The 21,590-nt window shown below is 43.2% G+C and overlaps 1 protein-coding gene across 1 annotated transcript in view; it reads right to left on the bottom strand.

Annotated features, from left to right (window-relative positions):
- Nucleotides 1-2,110: 2,110 nt before the first annotated feature.
- Helz (helicase with zinc finger) overlaps nt 2,111-21,590 on the bottom strand; it is a 124,633-nt gene continuing 105,153 nt past the window's right edge. Inside the window, exons 29-33 of the mRNA XM_051179515.1 lie at nt 19,197-19,812; nt 18,566-18,800; nt 16,616-17,132; nt 3,741-3,993; nt 2,111-2,925 (exon numbers count right to left, since the gene is read on the bottom strand). Of these exons, the coding sequence (XP_051035472.1) occupies nt 2,591-2,925; nt 3,741-3,993; nt 16,616-17,132; nt 18,566-18,800; nt 19,197-19,812 (1,956 nt within the window). The 3' untranslated portion in view covers nt 2,111-2,590. The remainder of the gene's footprint in view (nt 2,926-3,740; nt 3,994-16,615; nt 17,133-18,565; nt 18,801-19,196; nt 19,813-21,590) is intronic.

The following is a 21,590-nucleotide window of genomic DNA, read 5'->3' as shown; positions in this document are numbered from 1 at the left end:
ATGTATGTAAACAAACACATAAATACACACACATCTGAGCTCTAAAAAACTGAAACTAATGAAGGAAATAAGGTATTTTCATGACACTGACTAACCCTGCTAATACTACCCCAAGTAACAGCAAAGATTAGCAATGAGGACTCACAGTGATCCTTCTGGTAAGATCTGCTGAAGACTGGTACAAGATGCTGGGAGTAAGTAATGGGCTCCTTTGAGCCTGGACAGGAAGATGGGAGTAATGCTGGGAAGGAGGAACCAGGTTCAAAGAAGCACTGTATGCAGAACATGAAAACATGGACACAAGAAACAGATGGGAACACTCAGACACTCACAACAGAGCAGTCACCTAGTAAGCAGCTAGTGTCATTCCTTAGAAATAACCGCTTTGAGAATGTCACTGCAACCTTGATGGTTCCTCATCCAAGGTGCCCCGCCATCGGTGTTTTTACATAAAAGTATAGGACACAACACATGCGACTTTAACTAAATATAAGTAATTTTAAAACTGGGATCTTTTAAAGGTTCAAGTATGAGAAACAGAAAACTGGGCGACGGCCTGCTGATGAGAGGTGAACTGAAAGTTGACAGTATAGTTCTGTCCTGTGTGTCTGCAAGTGTGGGGGTGGGAGCTATCACTGATGGACACACACACAGCCTCATCATGGGGGAGTCCTACATCTTGTTCGGGCACAGAGTTAGAAACACACAGAGCCCTGGGGCAAGAGTTGTCTTGTTCAGCCTAAAACATGGCCAACCGTATGTGGTGATGTCATATCACGCAGAGTATGGGGCCCTGGCTCACTAGCTCACACCTCTGCTGTGGTGATCTGCACTATCCAGTAACACATCTCCAGTTTGGGGGGGTCCACATCTCCAACCTCAAAAGAGGTGTTCACCTTGAGACAGGAAGCCAGGTATCAATCCCTCAGCCCTGAACACGAATTAGAGAGGCCACAACATTGGTCCTGGAGTTGGCTAGCCCTTAGCCAGCCCAGCCTTCTATCCCACATTGTCTGGGGGTTGCAGGAAGCCATAGATGGCCACCATAAACTAACCCCTAGTCAGAGAGATATAAGTAATTCTACCTTTCCCCTTGTCCCTTCAACCCAGTTTAAAATGATCTATCAAAAAAGTCTTCCAGAAAACTATGCTTGAATGATCATCAGGAAGGTTAGGCTCTTCTGAAATACCCCCATCTTCATCTTAATCTAAAAGTGGAGGGAGATGTATTGCCGTCTTAAGATACCTCTGAAATATAAAACCAGAGCTACTGATCAGGAAACACCAAGGACATTCATTACTTCAAATGTATTAAAGAACACACGAGAAGGATAGCCTCTTCCCCGCTTTGTGTTCATTTGAAACAACTGTTGGGCTGTGGACTACTGTAGACAGTTGTTGAAATTTCATATTTTTAATGAGTTCAAGGGGGAATTTCAGAAGAATCAAAGGATGCTAAACATGCCCCAGATTTGATCGACTTTTGGACTTTTTTTTTTCTTTAATGGTCTTTCTCAAACAGAACAACTAGAAAAATCCTAAAATTGCCATGTGTAATGTCATATCTTAATGTAAACATCAAATAAGGTACCAAAATTTTCACTGGAGGAAAAGAAACCCAAACTTCTAGTCGGTACAGTTCTTACTGCCCTGGAGGAGGGGCCAGGCTACAAACACTTACACATGCAGAATGAGAAAGAAGTTTTTTTTTTTTCCACTAAATTCACGCAGTTTTAAAGTAGTTGTCAAGTCTACTAAGCACCAACAATCCTAAAAATTTTTCAGCTTCATGATTTGTTTAAAAAAAAAAAAAAAACCACACACATACACACTGTCAAAATTAACATTAAAAACAAGCTGGAAGTGGTGTTTCTCCAAAAAAAAAAAAAAAAAAAAAAAGCCAACTAATTATGCCACTGGGTTTTGGGTTGCTTTTTTTTTTTTCTTTTTCTTTTTCACATTTCAAAACCCAGTGGCATACAGAATACACGGGCAAGGAAGGCCGTGATCTCTCTCCCTGCTGATGGAGAGAAAAGCATGTCACAGATAGCTAAAACTCTCAAAGTTTTAAAACACAGCATCCTGTCCAAAAAAAAAAACTGATAAAGTATTTAGAAGATGCTGCCCCTTTATTTAAAAAAAATTTTTTTAAATGAATTTAAGCAAAAATAACATACATTTGTACATCAACTGGCCATTTCTGGTACAGAAACCCAGCATGTGGTAATATTACTGAATAAATGTAAATGCTACTTAACTTTTTTTTTCATTTTTAAATACATTTTAGACAAACTTTTTTTCTTTTTTTTTTTTATAGTTGCACAATTAACCTCTTAGCTGCTAGCTTGATGCAAACATATGTAACAATACACAAATTTAAAAATATTTTTATTCTACATAAAAGCTGTCAAAGTTCTGACTCACATCAAAAATGCAAAATAATGGAATATACTTTTAAACTTAGGCGCAGGTCTAGCAGCAAGGGTACTGAGTTGAGAGTGCGATCAACGTTTCACAGAGGGCTGCACACAGACGAGCCTGCCACCTCAACCCTACTGATAAACAGGAACTGAACACTATAAGAGCGCGGTCACTTGAAGTAGGAGTAGAAGCCGTTGCTGCCCGGGCTGCTGCCCAGGCTGAGCTCCTGGAACAAGGACAGCGGGTCGCTGCCTTTCTTGGCCTGCTCTGGTGGCGGCCTGGGCTTGGGCGGGGCCCGCAGCGCACTGGCATAGGACATGGCGGGCTTGCTCCCTGCCTGGCTCTGCTGGTTGCTGCTGTTGGCTGACTCTGCGATCTGCTTGTTGGGCATGAGGGGTGGGAACTGGCCGAGGTGCTGGAGCACCGTGTAGTTGAAGGAACTGGACCCCTCCGAGCTGTCGGGCTTCAGCTGATCCTCAGAGGGCTTGACAGTCTTGGGTGGTGCTGGGAACAGAGAATAGCGACAGGGTTTAACCAGAGGAGCTGGGGTGCGCTCATGGGCTCCTCCATCTCCAAGCACGCAGGGCCAGTTTAGCCCAAGCACACATAACTTGGACCATAGGATGCAAAACCAGACTTTAATCCCCTGTCCTGAAGAATCATCCAGAAAGAGCACCCATGCCCACTGGAGCAGCGGATACACCGAAACTCATGGCAGTGGGGGCTGGAAGGTTTGCTGAATGATCTGCCTGGGTGGTTGGGCTACTATGAACCACATGTCCATATCAGCAGAGGTGTGCTGTGTACACTCCCGTTTCTTGTGACACACATTTACACTGAAATGTTTTAGTTCTTTCAAACAAGACCTCAGTATGTAGCTCAGGCTTGTTTTTGAACTCTTCATCTTTCTCCTTGGCCTGCTCAGTGCTGGGGGTATACATTCTAAGTGAACATGGAATAATGGGATGTAACAGATGTAAACATCTCATTCCCACCACCTGACTTTCAAAGTCTTTAAAACTTGGTCCCCATCTTCCTAAGTGGTGTTACTGTCCATCAACACATAGCTTTTGTTTCCAATCTTTTAAAATTTAAATAACACTGTATTTTGGGGGGAAAGGGAGAGAGAGAGAGAGAGAGAGAGAGAGAGAGAGAGAGAGAGAGAGAGAGAGAGAGGGGAGGGCCCACACACCCTTGCAAGTACACAATGACTTTTGATCGATGCATTGTGGGCAGGACTGACAGGAAGCAGCCCATAAATATCCAGGCACTGAGGAGTCGAAATCACAGCTTTCTGGAAACTCACCCATTCATCTTACCTATCAACTCTCTGGGCTGAGCTGTCCTGCTGGGTCCATTGCACGGAATGTTCTGGTAGGGGGCAGATGAGGTGGTGTTGGCCCAGGACTCAGGGGCTGGGAAGCTGAAAGCAGGCGGGTGGCTGTGGTCCTGCAGTTCTTTGCCCTGAGCCAGGCTGCCTTGGGGAGTGCTTGCCTCTTCCACACAAGGCTGGGCTGAGCTAGATGAAATTCTTCTTTGGTACAAGGGCCGACCAGGTCCTCTGGGCTCATACTACATAAAGAAAAGGGAGTGTGGTGAATCCAGCCGCCTCCATACCTACAGTGACCTAAGCTCATAATAAAGCAGGGACCGATTGGCAAGGATTCTCTGTTGTGGTGTAGGGCTTTCTCTTCACCTTCTCCCATTTAAAACGGTGTCAGGAGACCTGGGTCTGAAACTCATCTCTGGACTGTCCCTCCCTATGTGGTCCTGTGATAACACCTGCTGGCCTGTGACTCCTGTACCCAGATGCCTTCAGTTATACAGTCATACTGTTATTTCAGAGAACAGCAGAGCTTATGGATGAGTTGGAGTCCCAAGTCAGCTGACCCATAGAGCTGGGCCAAAGCATCTGAGACTGTCTCCGGGACCATCCCAGCTTCAGCTGCTCTGCTCAGTCCTACCGGCAAGATCCGCCTCCTCTAGCATAAGCATCCTTACTGGGCTTCACTGTGTATCTCCCACTTCAGTGAGCTGATACAGAATACTCATTACAATATTCTTTCCACAGTTTAAACCTTGATTAATTTATGTTCTTCTCCTCTCTAGATTTCCTAAATTGTGTAAGCCAAACTCTCCTGCCTAACAAGGGCAATCCCACATTCCACACCCCCCCCCCCATCAAGGTGCAGTGTTAGCTAGGGGCTCTCAGGTTCTTTCCAGCCTGACTGTGGTAGATGGTTCTGGGTATCAGCTGCAATGACAGGAAGTGCAGAACAGCCTGCCTAGAGCCTGGCCAGCAGGACTAGACTTCAGGCTTTGCCTCAGAACTACAAATGTCACCTTGGGCAACTGGCCTAACCTCCTGGGAACTTCATCTCCATAATGGATTACCCCCAACTTCCTCTTGGGACTGTAGAGAGCACTGAATAAGCTAGGAATGAATGTAGGATTTCACGTTGGTTCTTGGTGCATGTGAAGAGCCAACTGTTTATCATTGTTTTACGGTAAAATAAGACCTACATCTGATCACAAATGACACAATGGCTTTTAGTCATCCACCTTTTCTCCCCAATTAATGACAAAATCCATGGTTCAGCTTGAGGCCGATTGTGATTCAGACAAATCTTTCAGCACCATTGCGAGTGAGAACCCTGGTGAGCATCATCAGGCCAGGACACGAGGTGCTGGTTGTAGGCATCAGTTTAAGGCCCCAAGCAGAACCCACTAGGACAGAAATCAGAGCCGGGAACTACATGGGCAGGAGAGGGTGGAGCAGAGCGGTAAGGCCAAGATCACACCTGTACCTGGGGAAGGGAGGGGCCACTGCCACCTGGACCACTCCCTTTCCCATGTGTATTTGATTCACATCCTGTTTCTCACTAGAACATTTACATTGGCCTTTATTTATATTCTTTAGAGAAAAAATTTTCCAATGGTCAAAACCATTGTGAATCTGACTGTGGCTCAAGACCATGGCTTTGGGTCACCTGTAAATTTAAACAGCATATTTGAAGCTTGTATCAGCTCTGAAAGGTGATTGGCAGAAAGCCAACTCTCCGGAAGTGCTTGCTCTCCAGGCCAGACAACCCATGAATGACTGATCAGTTTACACAGTTGTTTTTGTGACGGAGACGATTAGCTCTTGAAATGAAGATGGAGTGGTGTTTAATTGTCATACTGGGAGATCTGCCCTGGTGCTGTCTGTAGGGGATCTCACTCTTGAGCCTTTATGTGTGACCGTTAATGCACTAATATTGGCCAGAGCCTCAAAAGGAGCAGGTTGTAAAGAGCCCCTGTGACACAGAACACTGCCAACAGCCATCTGGACTTCAGCCAGTTACCTCACAAGCCCTGTCTTTAATAAGCACCTACAATAGTAGTACAGACAATGGGTAGGCACCGGAACTTTGGAGCATCAATGAGGGAAAAGGAAACTCAGAGTTACATAAATGTAATGAAAGAAAAAAATGCAAGGTCTGCAGGTACAGCTACTGCATCCATGAAGGTGAACTTGTGGAAAACCATCTTCACTGCACTTGTCCCTCAAAGGTAAGATGGCTATGAGCAAAGAACAGACAGCAAATGAAAACGGTTTACACACCAAATGAAGCTAGGGCCATTTTAGTTTTTCTGTCTCAACTCTGAACCTTTATTTGCTTTAATGTACTGACTGCAACCCCCAACAAGCATTCCACCCTGCTGCCTTTTTCCTTCTCTTTTTCCTTCCTTTCCTTCTCTCTTCCCTTCCTCCCTTTTTTGAGCTTTTCATGGCTCATCGACCCCCCCCAATCCCTTGCTTCCTGTCTTTCTTTCAGAGACAAGTCTCACCACCTAGCCCATGCTTCCCTTGACCACGTGGGCCCAAGCATGCCAGCAGCTGGGACTGAGGGTGCACCACTGACTTAACCCTGCTAACTCCTCTCTAATGCTGTCTTCACATCAACCATGCTGGTGGCCGCAGGGGTTACCGCCACCTTCCAGCAGCTGCAAGTTTCTTTGCACTCTGTGTGAATGTGTGTGGGTTGGGGTTAAGAAGGATGGTGGAGGGGAGATAGTTATTGATATGATCATGTGATCTTTCCCCAGACTGTTAACATGGTGGGTTATACACTGATTTACTTTCAAATACTGCACCAGCCAGATAAGCTGCATGGTGTCATGGTGTATTGTTCTCTTCATGCCTGGCTGAATTCAATTTGCTGTTCTGTTGAGGAGAGCTACTTATTGCCATAGAAATCAGCCTATATTTTCTTTTTTGTACTGTCTCTGTCTTGCTTTGGAAATAGTAATGGTGGCCTTATGCAATAAATTGACAAGTTTTCCCTTCCATTCACTGGCAATGATTGTGATTGGTAAATTTTCTTCTTTACAAATTCGGAGAAATTCATCTCTGGCCCATCTTTAACAGCTATATGATCATTCCTATGACATTTACTTCATTGCTGATGAGTTTTTGAATGTTTGTGGACTTCAGGGATGTGGCCCATCCCACCTAAGCTCTTGAAAACTGTTTGCAACCTTCCTAGTCTGTAGTCATAGTTTCTTTTTTTCCTTGTATCAGTAGTCAGTGTCTTCTCTTTTTTTCCTCTTGTCAATCTTTTCTGGAAATGCAGAGGGAGGCTAGTAATATTTCAACACAGACTGAAGTATGAGGATTTGGGGGGCGCTCAGAAGAATATACACAGCCGAGGGCATGTGTCTCAGCTTGTTTTCTAATGAGAGGGAACATTTCAGGCTTTGTGCCTGCTCCTCTTAGAGCAGGGCACCTACAGCCTTTAGCCTAGGGAGTCCACGAGCAGCAGTCAGCATGAAAGACTCCTTTCCCTTCGTGTCCTCATAATTTCCCATCCTTCTATACTACCTCAATTCTCCCTGAGACTCTGATCCTCCATCATAAGGGTTGCGAGAGGCTAAAAATCCATTTTCTACAATCTGATGTCTGAGACCCTACCTATTCAAGAACCTATTCAAGGAGCCTACCTATTCAAGGACTCTACCTACCAAAGACCTATCTATTCAAGGATCCTACCTACTCAAAGATCTACCTACTCAATGACCCGACCTATTCAAGGAATCTATCTACTCAAACAGCCTACCCACTCAGGGAGTAGGTACTCAAGGACCCTACCTCTTAACCTGTCTGCACTAGGGCAGACATGAAACAATGGGAGTGTGAGCTCTAGAATGCCATCATTTGAAGTGGATCAACAATGTATCCGGGGGATTCTAGACAAGACCTCAGGGAACCATCATTTGGGAGATGAGGCATGCAGGGTGAGAAGGGGGTGGCATGCAGAAGAAAGTTAGCCCCTTGCTAGTCTCACTAAATGCATCTACTGTCCTTTAACAAAGAAATAACTGTGCACTTCATGGCCTCCTCTATTGTTTTCTGGAGTTAGCCATACTGAAATCTGTCTATCATTCTCATTTCCTGGAGTTTATCTTGTTTTTCCTTTAGAATGTCTCAAGGTAGAGGCTTGGGATTTATTAGAGATCTTGTTCCTTTTCTACTTTAAGCATTATACATCCCCTCTGATGTTGCTGTGGCAGCACACATTCAGGCACTGCATTCTTACTTTCTAACACACAATAAGCCACTGATCTGAATTATACACAGACATCTGGAAAACAGGAACCAGAGTGGGATTTAAAAAAAAAAAAAAAAAAAAGATTAGCATCCAGATACAGAATGAGATAGCAAAAAGTATAACTACAATGTGCTGAAAATTCAAATACACAACAATGCTTGATTCAGAATGACATTCAAAATGTAAATAAGAAAAAGGCCTCCATCCTTGAATCCTGCTAATGCACTGATTTATTACCCTGAAGATGAATAAAGGACATAAATCAAGCATTTATCTACCTTTTCCAAATAGACTATACTTTAGTATCTAATATTTAATGATGAAATTCCTCCTTCATATAAGACTACAGAAGAAATTTTAAATATTATTTGTCAACCTAATGAAACAAAAGACTAAAAGGAAAAGCCATCAGCAGCTGCCAAGGCCAGGGAAGTTGTTGGGAACTACAATGGACAGGACAGACTGATACCTGACGCTCACTTCAGCAGTCAAGTTACCATCACCAAAGTGGAGAAACCAAGCATGCCTGCATCTGCTTCCCCGTGCATATGACTATACACATCCACTGAGAACAAAGTCCTACCGCAGTCTGCTTGCTAATTTCTCATTAGCATGTCACAGAGAGAGAGGTTGACAAGTGACTCAGGGGCTAAGAGCATTTACTACTCTTGCAAAGGACTAATACCCACATGGTGGCTGACAATTTTGCACAGCACAGCTGCAAGGAATCTGGCAGCCTCCTCAGGCCTATGTGGGCACCAGACACGCAACTTACATGTAAGTAGAACATTAATATACATATAATAAAAAAAAATACGTCTTTCGGGGCTGGAGAGATGGCTCAGAGGTTAAGAGCACTGGTTACTCTTCCAAAGGTCCTGAGTTCAATTCCCAGCAACCACATGGTGGCTCACAGCCATCTGTAATCTGGTCTGGTGCCCTCTTCTGGTGTTGAAGCAGACATGTAAGCAGAGCATTGTAAACACAATAAATAAATCTTTAAAAAAAAAAAAAGAAAGAAAGAAAGAAAATGTGACTTTAAAAAAAAAAATACGTCTTTCTAAAACTCTTTCTGTGTCATGAAAAGTCTTATAACATCATATTGAATAACTGATTACTCATTTAAGCGAATCTTAATTTTCTCACTACTAGAAGAATAAAGGCCCAACTATGAAACACCCTCATGTTCTACTAACAATTTAAATCCCCATAAAGTTATGGGGATGTTTAAAATCACATGCCTACAGTTTTAAATCCCCATAAAATTATCACTTTATGTTTAAAATACCATACTTACACTTAAAAAGGGAATAATTGCCACACATAGGAAGCCTTGGAAGAATGTTGCAATATGGTAAGAGACAGAACCGAAGAACCCTGGCCACGCAGCATCTTCCCAACAAAAGTCTCAGAAGGGAAGACAGGGAAAGAGCTGGATGAAGATTTACTAAAGGTTGACACATGGCTGAGGCCAAAAGACTGTCCAGGGCTTCTCTGTGACCTGAGAGGCTACACTTCCATGACCTGCAAGAAGGCAGTGTCTGCCCAAAAGTGGGTGTGAGACAGCAGAAATGTGCCAAACAGGACTCCAGGCACCCATTCTAAATCTTGGTTCAGTCTGAGCCACAGCTAGTCCATCAAACACTCCGCAGTTTCCACCTACAAGGACATCCTGCATTCAACTGTCCTTCATCCTTCCCAATGCATGCCACAGCACACGCCACCACACCAGTCACATGGGGCTGTGACTGATATTATATTATAGTATCACTTATATTATAGTATCACTTAAAAAGATTTACATTTCACACAAAGTTATGCTAACAGAAATTTAAAAGCAACTCCAATGTAATTAATTTCATAAAATTCAATAATAATAATAATAATAATAATGGCAAAATTTCACCTCATTTTTAAAAGCCATACTACATTTATATTATTTCTTCCTATGAGAAATGTACAGTCACAGGGTGTTGGTGGCGGACGCCTTTAATCCCAACGCTCAGGAGGCAGAGGCAGATGTACCTCTGTGATTTCAAGACCAACCTAGTCTACAAAGTAGTTCCAGAACAGCCAAGGGCTATGTAGTGAAACCCCATTTCAGGGTTAAAAAAAAAAAAAAAAAAAAAAAAAAGAAGAAGAAGAAGAAAGAAGAAGAAGAAAAAGGAGGAGGAGCCCAGACAAGCACAGTGAAATGACCATGACTCTCCATACAGAGCAGTCATCCGCTTGGGTCCACAAGAGGAAAGCACATCTCAGGAAAGGACACTTGTGAATTTGCCAACAAGGTTTTCCTGCACCCAAACAGCAGGTCACAGTGGAGACATAAAACAAAGACAATACGACAACTAAGAGAAGTCTGCGTGCATCACTGTGACATTCTGGGCTGCCTCGACTTTCCCTGACTTTGTTTACTCTTCTTCAGTGTGGACAGGCAGGCTATCAGGATGCCTCTTACAGGGAGACAAAGCCAGTTTGACTGGACACATTCATAAAGAGCTTCACCCTTCAACTCAGAACAATGTGCTTTCTCTCTGAAGGATCAAAATGACCACAATTAAGATTCCAGCTTAAAAAAAAAAAAAAAAAAAAAAAAAGTACCAGAGAAATTTCACTCAGTCCTTAGACAGTAGTGAGAAATTAATTCTTATTGTTCATTTCTGATATATGAGGTCTCAGAATTAATCATCTGAATATTCAAAGATTTAGCAGCTAGAATGAAATGGATTTCCAAAACTGAAGAATTACTCCTCCCACCCCACAAAAAGGGAACAATTTAGATGCCTACAAATGTAGTTCTTTGTCCCAAGAATGTTTGCTTTCCCCCAGCATCAGTTCTGAGAACTGGAGTCATTCCTTGTTTCCTCCACGCTCCTGTCAGGATGATTTTCAACTTCATTAACAGGGGCCTGTCAGCATCTTTGTGCCTCAGTTGCTGAAATGGCTCAGTGTATAAAAGTGCTTTGCAAGTTTGATACCAGAACCCACAGAGGATGACTCCAGCAGACTCTGGCCTAAACACTCTCTCTTTCTCTCTCTTTTTCTCTTCCCCACCCCTCTAAACTACACACACACACACACACACACACAAATAAATAAAATACATGTGATTAAAACAAATGTTAAACAAAATAGGCCTGTTGGGACAAGCCTGTAATCCCAGTTATTCAAGAGACTAAGTCAGGAGCAGGAATTCCAAGCCCTACCTGGCTGTAGGCAGCAAATCCAAGGTCAGTCTGTATATCTTAGTGAGATCCTCTCTTAAAATGAAAACAAACAGGGCTGGGAATATAGTTCAGAGGAGTAGTATTTGGTCTAGTATGCATAAGCATCTAGGTTCAATTCCCAGTAATTAAATAATGATGATAATAAACAAGGAGTTAAAAATAAATGATCTTTGGGGACAGAGAGACAGCTCAGTAGTTAAGAGTTGAACCTGGTCTTCTTCCAGAAACCAGGGTTCAGTTTCCAGCATTCACAAGGTGGTCCACTACCATCTACAACTCCATTTCCAGGGAACCAACACCCTCTTCTGGCTTTCTTAGGAGCCAGGTATAAACACAGTATACATACATACACAGAGGCTACCACTCACAAACATAAAACAAAAATAAACAAATCTTTTTAAAAGCATTCCATAGTGAACCAGGACATCATTGGATCAATAAACATATCATTATTTTTTTATTTTACTGCTAGTATTTCTTTCTAAATATCAAAATGTAATGCTAACATTTCAAAAACAATTTAATATATGAACTCTAAGTAAAACAAGGATTACTAAACTTGTGTATAAATTGCTATTAAGATAATTGTCAATTTAAGTAAAATTCCTAATTTGCTTGTTACTCTAAGACATATCTTTAATGTTAAGGTTAGCAAATTCTTTCATATGGGTGTGTATAAATAAATAAGTGGGGGAAAGGTTAGCATATTAATTAAAGTTCTATATTTATAATTATGCTACCAAAGCTAATCACCAAGGAAAAACTAAGTGCTCTAGTGGGAATTCCAAGTCACATTAAGTACATCGCCAGGGGCTTTAATTAAAGCTCAGCATCCCGTCTTAATGACTAGCTTTGATGATTAGGCATGAATGGAGGTCTAGCTTATTGATCTACTGATCACTATTGCCTGTACAAGGAGGCTTAATGGACACCATCCTTTACTGAGCCAAGAAGACAGCCACATTTCCAGCTGATTACACTACACAAATTGCAAGCTGTCAATATCTACATTTACAGTGAGGAGAGGCAAATCCTACCAACCCTTTGTCAATATGATAACCCTCCATTATAATACTTGGCTCTAAGGAACGAGGATGGCTGGATAGTGAAATACAAAATAAGTAATGATAAAAATACAGGTGCTAGAGAGGAAAATGAAAATAAGTAAACTGTTCAAAAGCTAGGACCTCCAAGAAATACTTCAAGGCAGAGTCCTTGCAGAGGTACAGGTCGTCTCTAACGCTGACTGACAGCGGACCAGAGTGAGCAGCCTAGGAGCACTGCCATGGTTGGTAATGCCCAGAGAACTGAGCCTTTGGTCTTATGCATGCTAAGCAAGTGCTCAACCACCAGCCACACCCCCAGCTGGGACCCAACTCTCTAATGAGGCTTTTATGATAGCATCATCACTGCAGACAAAAATGTGCAATTTGAGAAACCAATCGGATTGGTACAGTGACAATTTGAAAAGAATTTTTCATTTTCCCCATTTACTTCTTTAATCAGACTATTTCAGAGTGGAGCACATCTGAGGTGGAAACTGCTTTGTGCCAGTCTCAGCACCACACACTCTACAGTAAATGGAATATTTTAACTTGACAAATCTACAGCCACTTAAGGACAAGGAGGATTTATCTTTCAAAATGAAATGCCTGAAAGAGATAATGCAAGAAGCTTGCATTCATAATAGTGAACAGGGCATAAAACAAAACAACATTATCCTACAGGGACCAGAAATGAAGACACTACAGAATTTTTAAAGAGAAACACACAAAATCACAGGGTAGTGAGAAGAGGAGAGAGTACCATTTCCTAAGGGAGAAACTGAAAGAATTTCCAAGGATAAAATTTCTTCTGATTTAAGCCCTAAGTTTAATATAATTCAAACAGAAATCTAATAGGGGTTTTAGAGGTACATAAGAGAAAGAGCTATTCTAAACTTCTAAACTTTCCTACTAGAAAACCACAAAATGGACTCCTTCTCTTGTATGTATGCGCTATAGAAACATGAAGAGTTGCGTGTTAAGGGCGTCACTCTGGGACAGAACGGAGAAGCTGAAGGAGACGAGCACAAAGAGCAGAGAGTGATGTCAGTACAGGGCATGCTCAAGAACAGAGCTGAGGCCACATAGTGCCATGCAAAACGAGCATTTTCATACAAATAAAAATCAGTCTTCAAAAAAATGTTTTCAGTTATGTGTGTGTACGTATGAGTATACATATACCATATGCATGCAGGAGCCTGCAGAGGTCAGGGGACGGTGTCTGATCCCCTCGAGCTGAAGTTATAGGCAGCTGTGAACCACAGTGGGGGTGCTGGGAACTGAACCCTGGTCTTAATATCTGAGCCATCTCTCCAGCCCTGAAATATTCCTAATTGAGCCAAAATCACTAGAAATAGAGCCCTCAGCGGCCCCAAAACTAAGAATGGATTTCAGTTGATGGTATTTTGCCACCAGCTGACACTGTGGCAGAATACAATGTTAGATAAAGAATCTGTCATTTAACAGGGAAGCTACTTCTAGTTAGTGATAATACCACAAGCTAGTGAAGGTATGAAGACACCTAGCTAAATATCTGGAGGGAAATTAAACCATGATCCCAAACTTGCACTAGTATTTGAAGTCAAACTGGAGAAATTCATGATCTTTCCTCAGCTAAAAATGGTCAGGGCCTGACCCAGGAAAAGCCAGCCTCATCCAGACAGCTAAGGCGGCCACCCACAGTTTCCACTAAATTTAGGGTAAAGAGAGAGAACCAGTGAAGTTCAGCCTCAGTTATACAAATGAAATTACTCCGGAACCACAAAAGCTGTAAGACCAGGGTCCTATTCAGAGTGCCCTGACCTCAGGGAAAGACAGATTAGATGGGGCTGTGCAGGGCTCAGTGATGGGGACATGGTTGTGTCCAGTTTCCGTGACAGTTAATCAATCCCCTAGGTTAACCCACATTCTTCTCTATGGCCACTTAAAGGCTAATGGTATAAAATGCTATGGTAGCTATTTTTATACAATGAAATTAGGTGATCCCCCCCCCAGCTTCTATGTTTTATATTGGCCATGCATTTCATCTTTCCAAAGAAAATAAAAATTACAGCTGAGTATTTGTGGTACACACCTATCATCCCAGCACGAGGGAGGCTGAGGCAGGATGACCAGTTTTATGACAGCTTAAACTACATAGCAAAATCTTGTCTCAAAAGCTAAGTATAAAACCAAAAACGTAGTCAAATAAATATGAAGAAAAAAAAATCTCCATTCAAGGTAACAGTTAGACTAACATGCAAGTGTTTTCATCTCATCAGATAAATCTGCCAAGTTTCTAGCAATAAAAGAATCCACAGTAGGGAAGAAAGTAACTTTCTTTGTATTGTTAAAGTTAAAGAAATTATTTTTAAAAGGTTGGAAATAAACAGTGAGAACATATGCCATTCACTGTGTGAGATGATTCATGCAAAATCATTCTGAACACACAGAACTTATCATAATACATTGAAAATGTCAAAATCTACAATGTGGTCAAAAATAATATTTTCCTTGTCAAAGAATTTCTTCAATTGCTGCAAGTTAGTCATCACTCACGAACCTAGTGTCAGAAGCAAGATGACCAAGTGTTTCTGCAAAGCAAAAAAACTCCCTGACAACGGATGGCATGTATTTATAACACTCACAGTGACACAAAAACACCAAACACGGAAAGCAACAGGGTACAAAGAGCTTAAATTCCAAAACCATGGACCACTTAAAAAGATCAGTGATTAAAGTAGGTCGTTCAGTATGAAGTGTTACTTAGGAAAATATAGACAGTGACACCTGTGAGAACAGGGACACAGTTCCCACCAAACAGTTTTATGAGCGCATTCAGCAGGAGAGGCAAGATGTCACACCTGGTATCAGGAAAGTGGCACTGGACCCGGTGCCAGCGTCTACTTCTCCAAAAGAACAACAAACACTGTCAGGTGCATCAAACCACTCTTTGGGCTAGGAAACTAAAAACTGGCAGCTCCTCAGAGAACAGTCAGTCCAGAAAACACAGAGAACGTCATGAAAACAACCAATTCTGTGGTACAAGGTCAGATTCTCTGTTCTCCACCTCTACAGCAGCCCTGGAAATGAGCCCTGCCCTGGTGCCAGGGAGAGCAGAATAGGCCTCGTGCTCACACAACTATAATTTGCCTCGATTTCTCATGACTCGTTGGAAGACTACATCCAAAGATCTGTGTTAGCCAGGGGTGGGGGCTCATGCCTATAATCCCAGACCTCAGGGAGGCAGAAGTACGATGATTATCTACTCAAGGACAGCTTGAGCTCACAGTGAGGCCATCTCCAAGAAAGACATTTTAATCATGTTTCACAATTGCAAGCCAGGCATGGCGATATATGCCTGTAATCTAAGTATGCAAGAGGACAGGCCAGTCTGGGCTACATACTAAGTCCTTATCTCAAGCAGAACTGTAACTGTTTATCCTGTTTTTGCAGAGACTATAGCCAATGGCCACACCCTTTATACAATCTAAGTAAGTCACTATGAGTTCACCGGGAACAGCTAGACAGTGACAGTCCACACATTATACAGTTTGGGATATTTGTTATATTTTTGCTTTATGCATATGCATGTTTGGCCTACAGAATCCAGAAGTATCGGATCCCCTGAAGTGGAGTTACAGTGAGTCACCATGTGGGTGCTGGGAACTGATCCTGGGTCCTCTACGAGAGCACCTAGAATTCTTAACCGGTGAGCCATCTCCCCAGCCACATTTTGAAAGTCTTCCACCCTGGGATCACTAAACACTGCAAGTCAGTGACTGCTGCTGACGGTTGAGAGTATGGAAGAGTCAGTCCTATGGTGAAAGCTCAGTTTATCCCGAGATACTCACTCAGCGGCCCAGCTCATGCCAACTGGCAGGGTATTGTAACGTTAGGAAACTGGTCTGACTGGGTGTCTCCTGCTTCATAAATGACACCCACTAAAACCTCAGGATGACCAGTGGGAGAACTGGTGCCTGGATCTGGCCACTCACTAAAAGAACAAGCATCTTTACAAAGTACTAGTTATCAAAATTAACCTAACAAAAAGATAAGCTACTAAGGTCCATTTCTCCAGAGTAGAAAGGCCAACACTATTCAGAAGAGCGCCCTCAGATGTCGAACACGCCAAAACAGCAACAAAATGCTTTCAAGAGGCTTCATGTTTCAACAATACCACACATAAAATCTGAAACAGCACACAAAGGTAGACGTTAAAATATTTCCCAAGAAAAGATTATTGTTTAAAGGTATCATGTCCAGTAAGATCTCCTTTTAGCAAATCGGTAAGTAGCAGCAGAGTTTGTTCACAGCCAACTGATCCCAAGAGAAAACACTGAAAAACATTTACCTCTTCTAGGCTGGGGAGCGAAGAAGAAGATACTGTGCGAGATGACAGTGGGTGAAATGGCTCTTGACCAATAGCGTGTTGATGGTTCTGTATGTGTATAAAAGGGTTTTGCGGTGGCCTGGGAGGCAATGGAGGTAGGCCGTAGGGAAAGCCCGGCCCTATTAAGTGATTCTGTTGCAAGTTAGCAAAATTCCATGCTCCTTCAGGAGCCAGGTATTTCAGGGGAGGTGGGGCAAGGTGTTCAGATGGCAAGGGAAACGGGGAGCCAAATAGCTGAGGTGGGAGGCGCTGCGGGAATGCTGGGCTGTTGGCTACTTCAATGTCTCTGCTGCTGTCATTAAAGTTAGAAAAGTGGCTACTGTGGTCTGTGCCGGAGGGGGGAGACGGGGCTGCTGGTGGGCTTCTAGTCTGAACTTGTCTGTATTGCAAAAGTCTTGATTGAGGTGGTGGCATCTCAGCTAGCTCTCGAGTGTCACCCTGGTCACGATGAGACAGCTCTCTGAGTGAGTCTTGAAACCTACACAAAAACAAGAAAAGATGACGGAGGAACAAAGCAGCCCCCGCTGCATTAACAAGAGCACCATTTCTGCAAACCAAATCAAAGTACCTGATTAGGGTTGGCATTGATTAAACCAAAACTAAGTATTGACATCCAAAAGGTACTGAACTGGAGATGCTCAGTAAAGCTACCAATTACCTAACCATTTTTTACCTTTGCACGAAAAATGTTCATCCTTGCCTCAACATGAAAACTGGAAGTGAGAGAAGGCCACCACGGGCCAGGGAGACAGCTCAGCAGGCCTAGATGCTAGCCCCCAAACCTGACAATTCAAGTTAATCCCTGGAAGATATATGACAGAAGAACCAACTCCCCACAGGCTGTCCTCTGATCCCCACATCCACATACATACACACACACACACACACACACACACACACACACCCATGCACACATACACATACATACCCACACATACCCATGCACACACACACACATCCCCCCCCACACATACCCATGCACACATACACATACATACCCCCCCCCCACACACATACCCATGCACACACATACACACATATATACCCACACACACACACACACACCCATACCCGTACACTCAGAAATAAAAATAAATACCTAAGAGGTTGGAGAGAAGGCTCACCAGTAAAGAACACTTGTGCTCTTATAGAGAACCCAGGTTCAGGCCTCAGCACCTATGTGGTGGCTCACAACCCCCTGTACCTCCAGTTCTAGAGGAGCCAATGCCCTCTTCTGCCTTCCTCAGACACCAGACATGCACATGATACACATACATGTAGGCAAAATACACATGAAATAAACAAATCAATTTTTCAAAGGTTTGTATACTTTAAAAATAGAAATGCTAGAAGTAGTAGAAGGAAGGGAGGGAGGACGGAGGGACGGAGGGACTGACAGATGGAGAGAAAGTAACGTTAAGAGCCACAGTGACCGGGTGTTTTCCAGAGAGGATGAGGAAATTGTTCACAGCATCACATGATGCCAACCACAAATACACCCAGAGTCAAGAGTGACTCCTCAGAGCGCCTATAGCTCTAGGAAGTTAGACATCTACCCTACTAGACAAAAAATAAGTTTAGCCACAAATTTACTTCTGTCCTCATTATTCTTTTACATACTAAGTAAACAAACAAACAAACAAGACACACAATTCCCGGAATGGTTCGTTTCTTTTGATAACAGACCATAAAAAGAGCTAAAGTTGTAGATTACTAGGCCCGTATTTGTACAAGAGTGATATCTAAATTCTCCATATTTTAAAGTCAATTGAGAGAAAGAACTTTGTAGTATCTACCAACAAAACCAACACCGTATTTACTTGAGACAGTGTTCCAATTTAAAGCTAAAGGGCAAGTGTGAGGCGGAAAACTCGGGTCCTGTTCAGGGCTGGCCCTGGGCTGCTGGAATACCTGGAGAACGTTGTCTCTGCTTCCTCGTCAACTCTGCTGGCGAGTTTCCACTCGGCCCTCACTGGGGGCTGGTGGAGGCCGATGGATGGCTGGGGAAGATGTGGGAGGTGAGGGTGGTGATGGTGTGGATACGGGATGCTGCCCTGGCTGAGGTAGGCATGGTGCTCACTCCAATGCTGTAGCCGCGCTTGCTGCTGCCTCAGCGTCTCCAGAGCTACGCTTCCATGCACACGGTCTGCAGAAGTAGGGGTGAAAAATTGTTTCTGTTCATTTGGGGCACCAAGCTGATCTTGTGCAAAGACCTTTTCATCCATTTTTCTTCACAAAGACAAAGAAATAGCTACAATTCAGTTGGGCAATAGTAATATCCTAAATTTTCCAGAGCCCAGAGCTATGGTATTGACTCTCTCCTTCATGATTGTGTAAATGTTACCACCTGGATAGCTATTATACACAGATGTACATATAACACTAGAAGCCAAATCTTATTGTACTAATTGGTTGGGTTTTCTGGCATTATTTGGAGACATGAATCAATCTTGGCCTAGAATAATACACAGTACAGGATGTGCTGTGTTCAGCAAATAACCTGGGGACTCTTTACATGTGACATCATGACAGGCAAGCTTACCCAAAGTTTCTCCTATAGGCAATCCTGGGGAGTTCTCATCAAAGCTGTTCAGAGGTGATGCCAGGATGGGACCAGACTGTGTAATGGCTCTGAGTGGACTGTGACCGTCAGGAAGCACGGGAGATGGCTGCTGCTCGGGAACCACAGCCTCTGCTGCAGGAGGAGACTGTGATCGGTGAGCAGCTGCATTATTGAAAAATGCATTGGTGGGCCCCGCCTGAAATGCAGGAGAGAGTTGAGGTGGTGGCTGCGGCGGGGCCTGTGCAGGTACCTGGCTTTGCTGCTGGACCACCTGATTTGGCTGGGGTGCCACCTGATTTGGCTGGGGTGCCACCTGATTTGGCTGCGGTGCCACCTGATTTGGTTGTTCCGGCAAATTATTCTGCTGCTGGTTTAACAAGGTGTGCTGCTGAGGAATGGGAAATGGTGGCCTGGGTAGCGGAGGAAGAGAATGAAAATGGCGGCTAGGGATTGCATACTGCGCGTGGGGTGCAGGGAGGGGAAGATTTATGTGTCTTGGGTTGAGATTATCTTTTCGAGGAAATTTGGAATTGGAATAAACAATGCTGGCCCGGGATTCAGGACTTCTGTTCTGTGGATTGGATTCCAAATCAACCTAGAAGAGAAGAAAAAAATAAATTAAAAAAAAAAAAAAAGAAAAAAGAAAAGAAACATTTTTAATTGCAAAAATCCCTGAATCAGGTTTTTCATCCTTTCCCAACCGTACCCCAATTAAAGGCTACAATATGCTCTTCTCAGTAGGAGTGGGAATGCTGAAGTGCAGAGTCAATCACCATGACAATCAAATAAGGGCATATTCTATAAACTAAAAGATGACAGAGGAAACACGGCATATTAAAAGAGTCTGAAGAAAAGCTGCTGCTCTTTTATTAGAATGGCCACTCTAATTCCTGCTATACTATTTTCAATTTCACACTTTCTTCCTTAGAAAGAGAACCATTAATTTCCTCCAGATATAAATCAGCAAAATGCGCTCTTTCCCTCTGATTTTATTGTTTTTACATATCCAATCTACTTCTCCAAACAAATCAACATTAATAAAAACTGTATCTCTGGCAACAAACAGACAGACATCATGTCACCTCTGTAGAACCAGTATGGCTGCTGACTTTGGTCATTACATAGCCTGGCATTCTTTCTCTGAACAACTGTGGAGGGCTACTAAGTGCACTGTGTCTGATTCTGAAGATTAAAAGGCAACAGTAAGATCCAGGACACCATCCAGAGCTTAGAGGAGGAGCTACACTCGGCCCAGCCACTCTAGCCCCAGTGCCCTGGACTTGATTCAGAGTGCAAACATCAAGTTTGGTGCCATTAAGCTTTGGAGAACAACCCGAGAAAGGGTTTGAAGTTGAAAAGCCTGGTTGTTTTGAATTCAACTTTGACTGCAAATGTAGATAACGTGAAAAACAAGAAGAGTGTGTAAAGTGACACTTTTTCTTTCCTGGCTATTAAACCACTCCACAAACTGTTATGTGTCACCTTGTAAATGGTCAGTGAGAACTGTGGGCTACTTGCTTAGCCAAAGCCTGTAAAGCTAGACCGGGTGCTGGTCACTCCCCAACACACACGTGGAGCTTGGTTCCTGATTTGAACTGGGACTACTGACCAAGCCGTTATAATGCCAATCATACACCAAGAGCAAGAGCAGCCACCCTCTCATCACTTGGCCCTTCAGGCCCTTCAGATTGCTGGGTATATACAAGTGATCAGAAAACAAAGTGTTCTGGTCTTCCTAAGCAGCTGCTGTACCTGTTGTTCACATCTCAGAATCTAACTTAGGTTCCTCATGAACAAACATTTCTTCAATACAACTACTGATCTTGTGGATGACAAAGCTACATTAGCCAGGGACACTGCTGATGTACACACTCTAACCACATACACAAGGCTATGGTTACATGCCACGGTTGTTGGTGGCTAAGCTGCTGTTCCATCACTTGTGACTCTGACACAGACAGGAGGCTCAAGACCATAATACCCTGATCTTGAAACGAGACGGGGCCGCAGAGAAAGTGAATGTGACGTGTGTTTGAGAAGGGAGTGGAGGAGAATAAATGGCACGTTAGGACCCTTCTGATGAAGCAACAGTGTCTGCTGTAGTTGGAGGCAGCTTAGTTCTAGGTGCCATCAAAATTAGAATCAAGAATCAAGTGTCCGTCATATCATTACCTTTAAATTTGTTAGAAAACAAGGCTACCTGGGAGCCTTGCTTCCGTGTCTTTACATCCTGGTGCTTTGCTCTGGGGCCCAGGAACCATGAAAAAGGAACTTCAAGCTCTGTTTAATTCCGTGCCTGGGTATTAAGAGGCATACGACAGGAAGAGAGCTAGCTGAGTGACAGTGGGAGAAGCAGGCTGCTCAAGTCCCTGT

This window comes from Phodopus roborovskii, unplaced genomic scaffold (genome assembly GCF_943737965.1).
Source record: "Phodopus roborovskii unplaced genomic scaffold, PHOROB, whole genome shotgun sequence".
Classification (NCBI taxonomy): Eukaryota; Metazoa; Chordata; class Mammalia; order Rodentia; family Cricetidae; genus Phodopus; species Phodopus roborovskii.
This window is presented reverse-complemented; position numbering and strand designations above follow the sequence as displayed.